The 16,944-nt window shown below is 43.1% G+C and overlaps 1 protein-coding gene across 1 annotated transcript in view; it reads left to right on the top strand.

The window, feature by feature from the left end:
• Positions 1-352: 352 nt before the first annotated feature.
• LOC126997598 (echinoderm microtubule-associated protein-like CG42247) overlaps positions 353-16,944 on the top strand; it is a 29,917-nt gene continuing 13,325 nt past the window's right edge. Inside the window, exons 1-6 of the mRNA XM_050858777.1 lie at positions 353-616; positions 6,746-6,895; positions 9,822-9,993; positions 10,417-10,512; positions 11,433-11,567; positions 16,386-16,520. Coding sequence (XP_050714734.1) covers positions 6,837-6,895; positions 9,822-9,993; positions 10,417-10,512; positions 11,433-11,567; positions 16,386-16,520 — 597 coding nt within the window. The 5' untranslated portion in view covers positions 353-616; positions 6,746-6,836. The remainder of the gene's footprint in view (positions 617-6,745; positions 6,896-9,821; positions 9,994-10,416; positions 10,513-11,432; positions 11,568-16,385; positions 16,521-16,944) is intronic.

Raw genomic sequence — 16,944 nt, 5'->3', positions numbered from 1 at the left:
ACGTTCCCTTTTTTTCCCGTTTCTTACTTCTCTTCATATTCCTCACAACCCTTCTGGCCCACTTGCAATTTCAACTGGGTTTCTCTTACTAAATATATACTCGTCGAACTTACTTTCTTTCTTTCTGTACTCTTGTAAATCCGTCTAAGTTAAATTGGTTTCCAACTTGCACTTTTCTTTCTTTTCCCATACCACTGTAAACACACACACACACACACACACACACACACACACACACACACACACACACACACACACACACACACACACACTTCTTCCCATTCGCTCGTCAACCACACACATTTCACACCCACTTCACAGCACTTTTACGCTCCTCATCCCTTCTCCCACCTTCTTAACGCACCCTTCACTCATTCATTCCTGCCCTTCTTACCCCCTCCCCCCACACCGGCACCCTTTACCCACTTAAAAACCCTTCACCCTTCGTCTTCCCGTACCCAGAAGCGGCCGAGGAGAGTGACGACGCGGAGGAGGTGAGCGATGGGCGGGTGGCGGTGGTGACGATCAAAGGACAGCGGCGAACACTCTACGCCCCGAGGAACCCTGTCAGCTACGTGCCCTCGCCGCCCCGCTCAAGACTGACGCTCGACTGGGTGTATCCTTTTACAGCGGGTGGAAATGGTTGTTGTGAGAGTGTATAGGGAGGAGGAGAAGGTTGTTGGGAGGGTGTAGGAGAAACAGAGGGATGAAGAGAGAGCTGTCGGGAGGATGTGCGAAGGAAAAGAAGACTGTTTAGAGGGTGTAGGGAGGTAGAGAGGGGTGTTTAGAGGGTGGGAGGAGAAGGTTCTTGGGAGGGTGGAGGAGGAACAGAGAGATGAAGAGAGAGCTGTCGGGAGGATGTGGAAAGGAAAAGAAGACTGTTTAGAGGGTGTAGGGAGGTAGAAAGGGCTGTTTAGAGGGTGTAAGGAGGAAGAAGGGTAAGTTTGCAGGGTGTAGGGAGGAAAAAGAAGGTTGTTGTGAAAATGTAAAGAAGAAGTAGGTCTGGATGTATATAGAGGGATGTTTAGTGATGTACTGATGCTTATTATCTACTTTGAGGTGTTTCGAGGTGTCCAAAAGAAGTAGGAGGTTCATGGAGGCCTGTGTAGAAATTTGAAGATGTGATTATGCATAAATCTGCTTAGTAAAGAGAAAAGGTACTTGATTCGAGCTCAGATAAGGTCCCCAAGGAAAACTATCGTATGCCTAACGATGTATGTAAGTTCTTAGAGACATTAAACTATCCTAAGGTATTTGATTCGATTTTAGACAAGGTGCCCAAGGAAAACTATCGTATGCCTAGCGATGTATGTAAGTTCTTAGAGACATTAAACTATCCTAAGGTATTTAATCCGAGCTTCGATAAGGTGCCTGAGTAAAACTATCGTATGTCTAGCTGTGTCTGCAAGTTCTTGGAGCCATCAAACTATCCTCACAGCACGGAAAGACCTGTTCGTCCCTAAAAGTTCATGCATACGTATGATAAGACTTCTAAGCTTACCAAGAGGGGAGGGTGATCAGCCGTGCGCGTGTCAGTGTGGTATGTCAAGGTCTCACACCCTTACCGCGATCCACACTACACCTCAAAGGTTTATTCTTAGCCTGGCTCCTTCACGGCCTTGCTCGCCCTTGTGTAATGGTGGGCAGGTGCGTGTGTGTGTGTGTGTGTGTGTGTGTGTGTGTGTGTGTGTGTGTGTGTGTGTGTGTGTGTGTGTGTGTGTGTGAGGTGTTTGCGTGGATGGAAAGTACATGAGGAGCTGCTAATACCACTTCAAAGGACACTGCTTGGAGGTTATGAGGTAGTGTGTATAAGGGAGTGCTAATTAAACCTAACCTAACCTATCCTACCGTTACCTTACCTTACCTTACCTAACATAATATCAACCTAACCTATCCTACCCTTACCTTACCTTGCCTTACCTGACATAATAACAACCTAACCTATCCTACCCTTACCTTACCTTACCTTACCTAACATAATATCAACCTAACCTATCCTACCCTTACCTTACCTTACCTGACATAATAACAACCTAACCTATCCTACCCTTACCTTACCTTACCTTACCTGACATAATAACAACCTAACCTATCCTACCCTTACCTTACCTTGCCTTACCTGACATAATAACAACCTAACCTATCCTACCTTTACCTTGCCTAACTTAACCTAACCTAACCTATCCTACCCTTACCTTACCTTGCCTTACCTAACATAATAACAACCTAACCTATCCTACCCTTACCTTACCTTACCTTACCTGACATAATAACAACCTAACCTATCCTACCCTTACCTTACCTTACCTTACCTAACATAATATCAACCTAACCTATCCTACCCTTACCTTACCTTACCTTACCTAACATAATAACAACCTAACCTATCCTACCCTTACCTTACCTTACCTTACCTGACATAATAACAACCTAACCTATCCTACCCTTACCTTACCTTACCTTACCTAACATAATAACAACCTAACCTATCCTACCTTTACCTTGCCTAACTTAACCTAACCTAACCTATCCTACCCTTACCTTACCTTAACTTACCTTACCTGACATAATAACAACCTAACCTATCCTACCTTTACCTTACCTTACCTTACCTAACATAATAACAACCTAACCTATCCTACCCTTACCTTACCTTACCTTACCTAACATAATAACAACCTAACCTATCCTACCCTTACCTTACCTTACCTTACCTAACATAATAACAACCTAACCTATCCTACCTTTACCTTGCCTAACTTAACCTAACCTAACCTATCCTACCCTTACCTTACCTTACCTTACCTGACATAATAACAACCTAACCTATCCTACCCTTACCTTACCTTACCTTACCTGACATAATAACAACCTAACCTATCCTATCCTTACCTTACCTTACCTGACATAATAACAACCTAACCTGTCCTACCCTTACCTTACCTTGCCTTACCTAACATAATAACAACCTAACCTATCCTACCCTTACCTTACCTTGCCTTACCTAACATAATAACAACCTAACCTATCCTACCCTTACCTTACCTTACCTTACCTTACCTGACATAATAACAACCTAACCTATCCTACCCTTACCTTACCTTACCTTACCTAACATAATATCAACCTAACCTATCCTACCTTTACCTTGCCTAACTTAACCTAACCTAACCTATCCTACCCTTACCTTACCTTACCTTACCTTACCTGACATAATAACAACCTAACCTATCCTACCCTTACCTTACCTTACCTTACCTGACATAATATCAACCTAACCTATCCTACCCTTACCTTGCCTTATCTTACCTGACATAATAACAACCTAACCTATCCTACCCTTACCTTACCTTACCTTACCTAACATAATAACAACCTAACCTATCCTACCTTTACCTTACCTTACCTTACCTAACATAATAACAACCTAACCTGTCCTACCCTTACCTTACCTGACCTTACCTGACATAATAACAACCTAACCTATCCTACCTTTACCATGCCTAACTTAACCTAACCTAACCTATCCTACCCTTACCTTACCTTACCTTACCTAACATAATATCAACCTAGCCTATCCTACCCTTACCTTACCTTACCTTACCTAACATAATATCAACCTAACCTCTCCTACCCTTACCTTACCTTACCTTACCTGACATAATAACAACCTAACCTATCCTACCCTTACCTTACCTTACCTTACCTGACATAATATCAACCTAACCTATCCTACCCTTACCTTACCTTACCTTGCCTTACCTGACATAATAACAACCTAACCTATCCTACCCTTACCTTACCTTACCTTACCTGACATAATAACAACCTAACCTATCCTACCCTTACCTTACCTTACCTTACCTGACATAATAACAACCTAACCTATCCTACCCTTACCTTACCTTACCTTACCTGACATAATAACAACCTAACCTGTCCTACCCTTACCTTACCTTACCTTACCTGACATAATATCAACCTAACCTATCCTACCCTTACCTTACCTTACCTTACCTAACATAATATCAACCTAACCTAACCTAGCCTAACCTTACATACCCTTACCTGACCTAATAAACTAACCCTACCTAACAACCTAATTTAACCTTACCTAACATTACTTACCCTAACCTAACCTATCCTAACAGCTAACCAGACCTAACCTAGCCGAAATCAAAGAGTGCCTAAGACCACAAGAGTATGAGAGACAGACTGATAGATAGAAAGATAGTACTTATCAACCTAACCCTAACCTTACCTAACCTATCCTACCCTTACCTTACCTTACCTAACATAATAAGTTAACCTGACCTCACCTAACCTAACCTTACATACCCTTACCTGACCTAATGTCCTAACTTAACCAAACAACCTAATTTAACCTTACCTAACATTACCCTAACTTAACCTAACCTTGCCTAACCTTACCTTACCTTACCTTACCTAACATAATAAGTTAACCTAATCTCACCTAACCTAACCTTACATACCCTTACCTGACCTAATAACCTAGCCCAACCCAACAACCTAATTTAAACTTACCTAACATAACCCTAACTTAACCTAACCTTGCCTAACCTTACCTTACCTTACCTAACATAATAAGTTAACCTAACTTCACCTAACCTAACCTTACATACCCTTACCTGACCTAATAACCTAACCCAACCTAACAACCTAATTCAACCTTACCTAACCTAACCTAACCTAACCTAACCTACCCTAACCTAACCTACCCTAACTTAACCTAACATAACCAATATATAAAAGAACCTAAGACCACAGAGCATGAGAGATAGACTGATAGATAGATAGATATGGAGATAGACTGATAGATAGAGAGAGAAAGAAGAGGGGGGTAAGGGCAAATACCAAATACCGGAAATAGTTGTCATCAATAAGGTAGAAAAGTTAACAGGTCGGTACAACGCCATGATCTAATTACCTGACCTTGTGATAGTGTTAGTTGGGGGAAGGGGGGGCGGGGGAGAGAGGGACGTGCGTGACAGTGACTCATTGTGTGCGTGTGAGTGTGTCTGTGCGAGGGGGGGACTGAGTAAGACCACTAAATAAAAAAAGTCCGTCCTGAGGTTGAAGGGATTACGTGAAGAAGCGATGCAGTGACTTAATCCAATTTCCCCAAAGGCCCTTACTCAGAGGACTGGCGCCGCATGGGTTCGAGAGGGTGAGAGTGCCTTTTCTTCCCTTCGTGGCTTGAGATAATCCGTGAGAGTGCGGCGGCGGGGAGTGTTTTCCATAATACCGCCGGGCGTCACGTATGGGGGTCAAGGCTGCAGCGCTATATCTATTTCTGCATCTGAACGCTAAAATTTTGTGTTCTTAGACGCTTCCACTTCTCATATCAACTATTTCCAAAGGCCAAAACAGGGGTCAGTCGGGTTCTAATGAGTGTTTTTTTAGGCTCAAGTTACAGAAGAAGCGTTAAACTACTACCAGGGTCTCAAGACTACCCCTGGAAATGCTCAAAACACATCCAAATGCCTTGTCAAATATGAGCTTAAGAAACGCCAAGTTCTTCTGAAGGCAAAAACAGGGTTCAGTCGGGTTCTAGTGAGTGTTATTTTAAGCTCAAGGTGCAGAGGAAGGGTTAAACTACCAGAAGGGTCATAAAACTACCCTCGGAAATGCTCAAAACACAAACGAATGCCTTGTCAAATGTGTGAACTTGGGAGCCTAAGAAACATCAACTATTTCTAATGTTCAAAACGGAGCTCCATTGTTATAATGAGTGTTTTCTAGATTCAAGTTACAGAAGAAGCGTTAAACTACCAGAAGAGTCACAAAACTACCCCAGGAAACGCTCAAAACGCACACGAATACCTTGCCAAAAATGTGAGCTTCGACGCCGATAGGTTTATGAGCCTAAGAAACGCCATCGTCCTCGCCTCTCAGCCCGCCTGGACGTTATGCAAGGCTCTGCGGCCCCTCGGGAGGTTGTCACGCGTTACACAGACACCCGCCGCCACGCAGGAGCTCGTCACTGGCGCATTAGGGCGGTCTGATTTATGGCATTCCCAAGGGCCTCGACTTATGAGAGTGTGACACGATTTCGTTTTTCTTAATTCCAACTTCTTTTTTCCTATCTCTCTCTCTCTCTCTCTCTCTCTCTCTCTCTCTCTCTCTCTCTCTCTCTCTCTCTCTCTCTCTCTCTCTCTCTCTCTCTCTCTCTCTCTCTCTCTGTATCTATCTGTTAATCTTGTTCATTCTTGTTATTTTCTCCTGTTTTCCGTTCATTTCCTCTTATTCATTTTCTATTTCTCCCTTTGTCTGTCTCTTTATCTGTTACTTTGTTCCTCGCTTCAGATAATCTTCTTCCTAACTGATCCAATCCTTCTTATCCTCACACCCTGATACTGTAATTGCTGGCTGTTTCTGTAGCTTGTCCTTCCCTTCAAACAACCTTCCAAAGTGATCCAATCCTTCTCACCCTCGCGTCAGACAATCTTCTTCCTAACTGACCCAATCCTTCTCATCCTCACACCTTGATACTGTTATTACTGCTATTACTGTTGCTCTTCCTTCCCTTCAAGCAATCCTTCTAACTGACCCAATCCTCATCCTTACACCCTGATACTGATATCCCCCCTCTCTCTGGTAGCTTGTCCTCCTCTTCAAACAATATTCTTCCGTACTGATCCAATTCTTCTCCTTCTTACTCCTTATTACTGTTCTTGGTACAATCATTATATCCTCGCGCTGCTTTCCTTAGCCTCCCCTTCAGCTACGGGTACCGAGGCAGCGACACCCGGCGGAACCTGTGGGTGCTGCCGTCGGGGGAGCTGCTGTACTACGTGGCCGCCGTGGCTATCATTATGGACCGCGAGGACGATGTTCAGCGCCACTACACCGAGCACACGGAGGACATCCAGTGGTAAGACGCAGCGGGGGAGACAGGGCGGGGAGGGGCGAAGGTTATGAGGTAGTGTGTGTAAGGGGTGCAAATCTAACCTAACCTAACCTAACCTAACCTAACCTAACCTAACCTAACCTAACCTAACCTAACTTTACCTAACCTAACCTAACCTAACCTAACCTAACCTAACCTAACTTTACCTAACCTAACCTAACCTAACCTAACCTAACCTAACCTAACCTAACTTTACCTAACCTAACCTAACCTAACCTAACCTAACCTACCCCAACTTTACCTAACCTAACCTAACCTAAGTAAGTCAGGTGTGTTTTATATCAAGGGAAGGATGAGATAATGAGTGGGTTGAAAGGTGTGTGGGTTTGTGTATTAGAGGTTAGATGCCGTATAAAGGGGGCAGGTGAGGTAAGGTAGGAGTAGAAGGAAGAAAAACACATAGTAACTCAGGTGTGTTTTATATCAAAGGAAAGGATGATATAATAGGTGGGCTGAAAGGTGTGCGGGTTTGGGTACTAGAGGATAGATGCCGTATAAAGGGGGCAGGTAAGGTAAGGTAAGAAGGCAGGTAAGATAAGGGAAGAAAAAAAAAAGCATAGTACGTGAGGTGTGTTTTATATTAAGGGCAAGGGATGAAAAAATAGGTGGGCTGTAAGATGTGTGGGTTCGGACATTACAGGTTGTCGAAGGCGTGAACAGGTAGCTGGAGGCGAGGATATGAGGGATGGAGAGGGAGGGGCTGTTGATTGAGGGAGGGGAGAGACAATAAGTATGGGACTAATTGAAAGAATAAATAAAAATGAAAAAAAGACATGTAGTTAGTAGAGCAGTGGGATCCGTGTATGTGTGTGTGTGTGTATGTGTGGGTGGGTGGGTATGTATATATGTGTGTACGTGTGAAGGAAGGTGTGTGTTGTTTTGAAGATATACGCAGCAAACAACAAGAATTTCACATACCTCGGGTCATCTTAATAGTAAAGAATGCAGAGAAAAAAATGAATAAAGATAATGAAAAATAAAATGAATAAAATAAATAAGTAAAAAAAAAATAAAAAGCTAAAAAGAGAGTGAAGACGTAGAATACCAAAAGAATGATTGATCGCATACTTCCCTGAGCGCTGGAATTCCCTTTTTGGCTTCTGGAATGAGACTCAGAATATATGATACTTCTCCTGAAATTGACCTCTCTTTTTGGCCACTCCTCTGTACTCTATTCAGGAGCAGTAAGTAGCGGGCTTTTTTTCTTTAATATTGTTTTTTTTACGCCCTTGAACTGTCTCCTTTGCTGTAAAAAAAAATATGAAGTGAAGGAATGCACTCTGATCCCAATATAATTTTACAGACCTCTACGTTCTCTCTCTCCTTTTCCACCTCTCTCTATATCTATCTACGTATCTATCTGTTAATCTGGTTTACTCTCGTTATTTTTTCCTACTGTTTTCCGTTCATTTCCTCTTATTTACTCCTTACTTGCATTTACCGTCATTTTTACTCGTTATATATATACTTAAATTCTCAAACGCCTTTACGTCATTCAGTTTCATAATATAGTAAGCAAAAAATAAGTCAAATTAACGAAAGAAAACGAATGAAAAAAGTATACATTTAAGATCTTTAAAATTATTTCGCTATTCTTTTTTTCTTTATCGTGTGTGAATGTGTGTGTGTGTGTGTGTGTGTGTGTGTGTGTGTGTGTGTGTGTGTGTGTGTGTGTGTGTGTGTGTGCTAGTAGTAGTAGCAGTAGTAGTAGTAGTAGTAGACGTGAGTGGATGGGAAGGTAGGTAGCTAGGTAGGTATTAAAACAAGCAGAAAGCCTCACAGAACAAAGGAAATCACTCGACAGGGAAGCAGGAAAACAGAAAGGCAGAGCAAAAGACATACAGCATAGACAGGGAAGAATGTAGGTCAATATATAGTTAAGGTAAGGCAAGGTAAGGTAAGGTAAGGTACATAGGTAGCGGTTTAATTAATACGCAGGTAACACTAAATACACTCCTGCCAGCAACCGAATACAAATAGACAATGAAAACAACAGACCACAAGAATATAGACTAGTATGCATTTGTCCGTATAGGTAAGTACAGGTGGAGATTGTAGAGTATGCAGGAGGTACTGAATATAGTCCTGTCCATAGTGATTAATCCAGGTGACCAAAAGAAGAGAAGAAATTAATGATGTAGTGGAAGAAGGTGTTTATCCCTGATAGTTAGTGTTAGAATCCTAGTCATTGGGTCTCTTGCGATTGATCATTGGCACGTTATCGCTAATCTCAACTCCAAAGTCTATAGTTTTTTTTAGTTTTCTTAATGTTGTTTGGATGTTGATAGAGTGGAGAACCTGAACACACATACACACACAAACACACACACACAAGCCCCCCCCCCTCTCCCCCCCCCCCCCACAAACACATACACACATACATACATACATACATACCTCGTTTTAAGTGGTAGAAAATATACTAACAAATCAAAGCCCAGCACAGACACACGCACGAATTTGTAAAACGGAGCATTGTCTTAATTTCTCAACTTTTACCTTTCTACTCATTTTTTTCCACTCGTCAAAGCTCCTCTCCCATTCGTCTGATGCTGTCATAACTAATACCTTATAACAGTTTCATATTCCTTCTACTTCCACTGCGAACCAAACTTTTTTTTTTTTTACAGCGGAGGAGACAGGCAAGGGCGTAAAAAAAAACAATGATGAAAAAAAAAAAGCCCGCTACTTACTGCTCCTAAAGCCCGCTACTTACTGCTCCTAAAGCCCGCTACTTACTGCTCCTATAATCCCTTCTTATTCATTAAAGTTCCTCTCATTCGTAATTCATTCACATAATCCATAACTCTTTATAACCTAACATTCATTCTATTCCCATTACGACATATACTCACTTCAACTTCCTTTCCCCCCCTTCCCCCCCTCCCAGCATGGCCCTCCACCCGTCACGTGACCTTGTGGCGTCTGGTCAGCGTGCCTCCAGGGGCCGCCGCGCCACCGCCCACGTGAGGGTGTGGCACGCGCGCTCCCTCACGACCCTACACGTGCTGGGCCGCAAGGAGCTGGGTGCGGGCATCCTGGCGGTGGCTTTCTCGCTGAGGGTAAGTGTGTGTGTGGGAAGGAGCGGGGGAGGAGGGGTTGTGTGGGATCAACACCGGGCCTAAGTTGACATTTGCCTCCTCTTAAGTCTTAACACCTCATCCCTACCATAGCTGCCTCCTCTATCCCTTTTCTCTCCCTTCCTTCTTTCCCTTCTTTCCTACCCCTGCCCAGTGTTAACCCCTTCCCTCCTCCCGAAACTCACCCCATCTATCAATGCTTCACCCCTGACCTCCTCACCACCTGCCTCACCCGTATCTCTTCCCACCCCTAACATTCACTACATAAGATTACCTACATATTTTGACCCTTGCCTCTAAAACCTCACCTCTACCTTCTTTGCCCTTTGCTGACCTATCTATCAGTGTTACATCCCCGACCTCTTGACCCCTGCCTCACCCCTGTCTCTTACCGCTCCTGCACAGAACAACGGGGACTTCCTACTGGCGGTGGACGCGGACAAGGAGCATCTTCTATCAGTGTGGACGTGGAATAACGATAAGGTGTTCGGTAAAGTGGCGGTAAGTCGAGATAGCGGGTGAATGAAGAGTTGTAGTCTATCTCTCTGTCTGTCTGTCTGTGTCTATCTCTGTGTGTCTCTGTGTATGCCTTTCTGTGTCTGTCTCTCTGTGTCTCTCTCTCTCTCTCTCTCTCTCTCTCTCTCTCTCTCTCTCTCTCTCTCTCTCTCTCTCTCTCTCAGGTAGGCCGTGTTGAGAGATGGCCGCTCAGGTGTGTCCGTAGGTGTGACTGATCGGGGCGAGTGTCGGAGGGAGAATGGGCAAGAAATATATGGCTCGTAAATGTCCGTTTTTTCAGCCTGACGATCCACGGGGTTTGGGATTTAATGGTTGTGGTTTTTGGATGGTCCTGATGTTAGTCGCGGTTTGAATAGGGATTTGTTGTTTGTTATTGCGCTACTGTAGTTTTATTGTTATTCTTTTTTTATGTAGAGAAGTGTTTGGTTTTCACTTTAACCCATCGACTGGTTTGTGTGTGTGTGTGTGTGTGTGTGTGTGTGTGTGTGTGTGTGTGTGTGTGTGTGTGTGTCCCCGGTAACGTAGAACTTCACACCACTTTAATCTGAGTTCGAGTAATAAAAATAAAATGTATCTATTGAGGAAGGTATATACAAGAATGCTTACTACTAACTGCTCAATAAGACACCCACACCTATATTTTCCTTTCCTCTTTTCCTTTAATGTTTTCCTTTTCGTTTTCCTTCACTTCACTTGTTTTCCACCACTGTTCCCAATCCAATCCCTGATACACCCGCTCCACTTACCATTCCCTGTTTTTTTCCCACATTACACCCCCCCAACCCCCACCCACACCCACTCCGCTTCCCACTCCCCATTTCTTCCACCCAAGTCATCAACGACCCCAAGACCCAATCCAATAACTAACACACCCACTCCAATCCCCTCTTCCTCTCCCTTCACAGACCCATCAGGACCACGTGTACGGTGCCGCCTTCCACCCCCTCGACAACAACCTGATCATCACTTACGGCAAGGGCCTCCTCTCGCTCTGGGCCCGCAGGAAGGACGGCATCTTCACCCGGTCCGATCTCATACAGGTGAGGGAGGTGGCGGGATGATAGGGAATGGGAGGGCGGGAAGACGGGAAGGAGGGAGAGAGGGAGGGAGGGAGGAGGAAGGGAGAAAATGAAGGAGATAAGGAGGAGAAGGAAAACGGAGGAGAGAACAGAAGAGAGGAGAAAGTATGGGAGGAGGGAGGAAAAGAGGAGAAAGGGAGAAAGGAAAGGAGAAAATGAGGGAGATAAGTAAGACGGGAAGGAGGGAGAGAGGGAGGGAGGGAGGAGGAAGGGAGAAAATGAAGGAGATAAGGAGGAGAAGGAAAACGGAGGAGAGAACAGAAGAGAGGAGAAAGTAGGGGAGGAGGGAGGAAAAGAGGAGAAAGGGAGAGAGGAAAGGAGGAAATGAGGGAGATAAGTAAGACGGGAAAGAGGGAGAGAGGGATGGAGGGAGGAGGAAAGAAGAAAATGAAGGAGATAAGGAGGAGAAGGAAAACGGAGGAGAGAACAGAAGAGAGGAGGCAGTAGGGCAGAAGGGAGGAAAAGAGGAGAAAGGGAGAGAGGAAAGGAGGAAATGAGGGAGATAAGTAAGTGGGGGAGATGAAGGGAAGGACAGGAGAGGGAGAGAGAGCGAGGGAAACACACCCATCTCAACCCTGACACCTTTTGGGGAGGCTGAGGACCAGTTCCACCCAATCAGGCTCAACAAACAGGAACCGCCCACATCGAGTAAGCCGGGTAGCCTCACACACAACGGGTCGGGTCGCAGCGAGGGGTGAATACAAATAAGTCTGCCAGGGGTAACTCCAAGGCTCCCAACACACCAGGGATTACGGAGGTCCAGCGGTGGAAGGCTCAATGTATAACCTCCACCGCCTCAGTGACTCCTACAAGACTTTTCCATATCCTCGGCAGCACGGCAAAAAATAGCACTAGTTTCAGCGATGCGGATCCCCGGATGGCAAAAAATGGCCGTCAGGAAAGAGGGGGATAACTAGGCCGGTTGAGATGCCCTCTTGAGCCCCGCCACAGAGGTGAGGTAATACCGTCAGAGGACTTCAAAGGGCGGCACAGACCCAGACAGCATGATGGAAGGCAGGAGACCGGAGGAAGAAGGAGAAGAAAGGAGACCGGGAAGAGAAGGAAAGAGGAGAAGGAAGAAGAAGGAAGGAAGATCGGAAAGAGAAGGAAGGAGAAGGAAGGGGACCAAAAAGAAAGGAAGAAGAAGGTGGAAGGAGGACCGAAGGACAGGCCAATTAAGTAAAAAGGGGTAAAACTAAGTAAAAGAAGATAGAAAAGGTATTATGAAGGGAGGAAAGAAGAAAGGGAGGTAGAAGCGGAGGGAAGGATTGAGGGGAAAAAAACGGGAGGGAGGGATGAAAGGAACAGAACAAATAAAACACGAAAAAAAAAAGCAAATAAGGGATAAAACAAGGGAAGAAAAACACTCAAGATTATCAAAAGTGGAAAAGAGGAACATAAAAAAAACAACAAAGAAAGAAAAACGAAAAGAAGCAAGATAGGATAAAACAAGGAATAGGAAGGACGAAGACACTCAAGATCATCAAGAACCAATCAAGAAATACCGTTATCACACGTTCCTCGACCTTACGAAGAAACAGACCCAGACAGACAAACAGAACAGGCAAGAATAGAAGAGGCAGGGTACACGGCAGAGGTGCAGGAACTAACGAAAGACTGTTATTAGCATCATGTAAATCACCAATGGTTATCTAAGAAACAAAAAGGTATGCGTGTGTTTGCGAAGGAGTGGATGAGAGGTTACGTGATTTCTACTTATGGGAGTCGTGTATAAGAAACGCCCCAAACTGTACCGTCCTTACTAATGTTAAGTTGGGTTCTAATGGGTTGTTTAGGTTCAAGGTACAGTAGGTCGTGTATCAGAGACGCCCGAACTGTACCTTTCCCTATTAATCCACTTCCTCATCTCCCCTTCACCCATGATTTGAAAGCCTTGAACTGTACATTCCTTACTAACGCTCATTCGGGTTCTAATGAGGTTTTAAGGTTCAAGGTACAGTAGGTCGTGTATCAGAGACGCCCGAACTGTACCTTTCCCTATTAATCCACTTCCTCATCTCCCCTTCACCCATGATTTGAAAGCCTTGAACTGTACATTCCTTACTAACGCTCATTCGGGTTCTAATGAGGTTTTAAGGTTCAAGGTACAGTAGGTCGTGTATCAGAGACGCCCCAATCTGTACCTTTCCCTACAAATGCACTTCCTCATCTCCCTTCACCCATGATTAAAAACACACCTAGGCAATATAAGCAATGACCGTGCAATCAAGAACCTGACAGGCTATTTAGTATGACATGTAGCAGGTAAACACGAAGGTAAAATTCAGGTTCAGGAGGATGGGTAAAAAATAGCTCATGATTAGGGTATTGTAGGATTGGAACAAATAGACCAGACACTTGTGTAGTTGATTTTAACGCGATTGCGAGTAGATAGGTCAAAATGGGTAAATAAGTAATAGATCACGATAAATTCAGGTTAAAGGAGATGGGTAAAAATAGTTAATGAATGAAATAGAAGGAGTTAAAGGAAAAGAAAGACAGAAAAGATATTGTGAAGGGAGGAAGAAAGGAAGGCAGAAACGAAGGGAGAGATTGAGGGAAAACGAGAGAGAGGAAGGGAAATAAGAGAAAGGGGTAGAAACGAAGGAAGGGATTGAGGGAAAACGAGAGAGAGGAAGGGAAATAAGAGAAAGGGGTAGAAACGAAGGGAGGGATTGAGGGAAAAAGAGAGAGAGGAAGGGAAAAAAGAGAAAGGGGTAGAAACGAAGGGAGGGATTGAGGGAAAAAGAGAGAGAGGAAGGGAAAAAAAAGGGAAAGGGGTAGAAACGAAGGGAGAGATTGAGGGAAAAAGAGAGAGGAAGGGAAAAAAAGAGAAAAGGGTAAAAACGGAGGGAGAGATTGAGGGAAAAAGAACGAGAGGGAGGGAAAAAAAAGGGAAAGAACAAAGAAAAGAACGAACAGAAGTAAAAAAATGGAAAAAAAGGTAAAAACAGGATAAAATGAGGTTCAAGGAGATGGATAAAAAAAACTACGTTACGAATTGGGTAGAAGAGGATCGATACCAAGTAAACCAAACACGTGTATAGAGGATCCAAACCCACCCGAAATTGACCTCTCTTTGGGCCACTCCTTACTTTTGTCTGTTGTGGGAGCGGTGACTAGCGGGCTTTTTTTCTACACTCTTTTGGTTGGCCCTTGAGCTGTCTCCTTTGTTGTAAAAAAAGAAACACACACACACACACACACACACACACACACACACACACACACACACACACACACACACACACACACATACGCGATTGAAACCCTTAAATGTAGGTTCGATAGATTTATGGATGTGAAGGAAATTTTGGATACATAACTCATTCAGACCTGCCATGTGTCTCGCCTCTCGTGGTCTCCCTGTATCCTTATGTGTCCTTATGTGTTGTAGGTTCAGCGAATGTGTAATTATGAACCATCAATTAAGTCTTCTCTTCTGTACCTGTCAATGATTCACACCTTTTTTTTTTTCATCTCTCTCTCTCTCTCTCTGATTAGTTTTCTTTCATTTTCCTTCATATTTCTGACTAAATTTTCCTCTTTTTCCATATTTTCCAGCTTATTTTCTCCTTTTCCTTCATATTTCACTATAGTCTCTCTCTCTTTCTCTCTATCTATCTAACCATTTATCTATTTATTTAACTATTTATTTAACTATTTATCTATTTATTTAACTATTTATCTATTTATATAACTATTTATTTAACTATTTATCTATTTATTTAACTATTTATTTAACTATTTATCTATTCATTTAACTATTTATCTATTTATTTAACTATTTATTTAACTATTTATCTATTTATTTAACTATTTATCTATTTATTTAACTATTTATCTATTTATTTATCTATTTATTTAATTATTTATCTATTTATTTATCTATTTATTTAACTATTTATCTATCTAATTTATTTATCTAACTATCTATCTATTTATCGGTAAGGTAATTCTGTCTTCGTTTTCCTTGTTTTTACGTCGCTTCCCTCACAAAGAAACATCCTTCAGAACTCGCTCTTTTTTCCCCTCAAACGAAATCATTAAGCCACATTCCGGAGGGGCCAGTGTCTCTCTGTTCCATTGACCCCCTTCATTATTTATTTTTTTGTCACACTATTCGTCTCAGTTTGCTCCTTTTCTTCCATTCAGCTCCTTTTATTAACTCTCTTTATTAACTCTTTTTATTGACCTCTCTTTCGGCCACCTCTTTTGATTCTTTTTTTTAGGAGCAGCGAGTAGCGGGCTTTTTTTTATTATTGTTTCCTTTTTTGTGTGTCCTTGAGCTGTCTCCTTTGTTGTAAAAAAAAACAAAATAAAAACGTATGCTCATTTTTCCTCTACTCAGCTACTCTATTTTATTCTACCAATCTTCGTATGTTACTTTTCCTCCAACAAGTTACTCTGTTTCACTACTTCATCCCTTCCTACAACGTTTTCTTTCCCTCCATCCAAAAGAGATACCCGTTTTCCTTATCATCCTTTTCACTCTATTTCTTTTTTTACAACAAAGGAGACAGCTCAAGGGCACACAAAAAGGAAACAATAATAAAAAAAAGCCCGCTACTCACTGCTCCTAAAAAGAATCCAAAGAGGTGGCCGAAAGAGGGGTCAATTTTGGGAGGAGAGGTGTCCTGATACCCTCCTCCTCCTCCTCCTCCTCCTCCTCCTCCTCCCTCATGCATATCCTCCCTCATACCACATACCTAATCATCCCTCTCAGCACTATATACTCTTCTCTTCCTTCTGTTCAACCATGTTCTCTCATCCCTTCAGGAGAGCACCGGCCGCACCATCACCGCCCTAGAGTTCACGCAAGACGGGGACCTCATCACGGGGGACATGGAGGGCGTGGTGACCGTGTGGAGCGTGGACGAGGACGGAGAGTACTACGTCAAGAAGGAGTTCCAGGTGAGAGTGTGGCGGCGAAGGTAAACAAACGGACAGGTAGACTCAGGTGACCAACGCGGTTTGAAGTAAAATGACCCACCGTGAGAAATTGGAGATGCAAAAGCAATTCGAGATACCTACAATAACGCAAGCTTAAGGAAAGACAAACGCGGTAGGAAGAGAAATAAGGCACCTCCGGAAAATAAGAAAATAAAAGCAATTCGAGACACCTACTATAACGCAAGCTTAAAAATAGACAAACGCGCTAGTTAACAAAATAAGGCACTAAAAGAAAATACGAAAAACAAAAGCAATTCAAAATACGTACACTAACGCAAGCTGAAAATAACTCATACAATGCACAAGAAACACATACAACAAAACATGTATATAAAGAAAAAATAACAGCAACACTCACGGTCCGACGAAGGAGCTAGTAATGTCT

This window comes from Eriocheir sinensis, chromosome 12, assembly GCF_024679095.1.
Source record: "Eriocheir sinensis breed Jianghai 21 chromosome 12, ASM2467909v1, whole genome shotgun sequence".
Classification (NCBI taxonomy): Eukaryota; Metazoa; Arthropoda; class Malacostraca; order Decapoda; family Varunidae; genus Eriocheir; species Eriocheir sinensis.
Note: the sequence above shows the minus strand (reverse complement) of the source record. Positions and strands in the feature narration are given on the sequence as shown.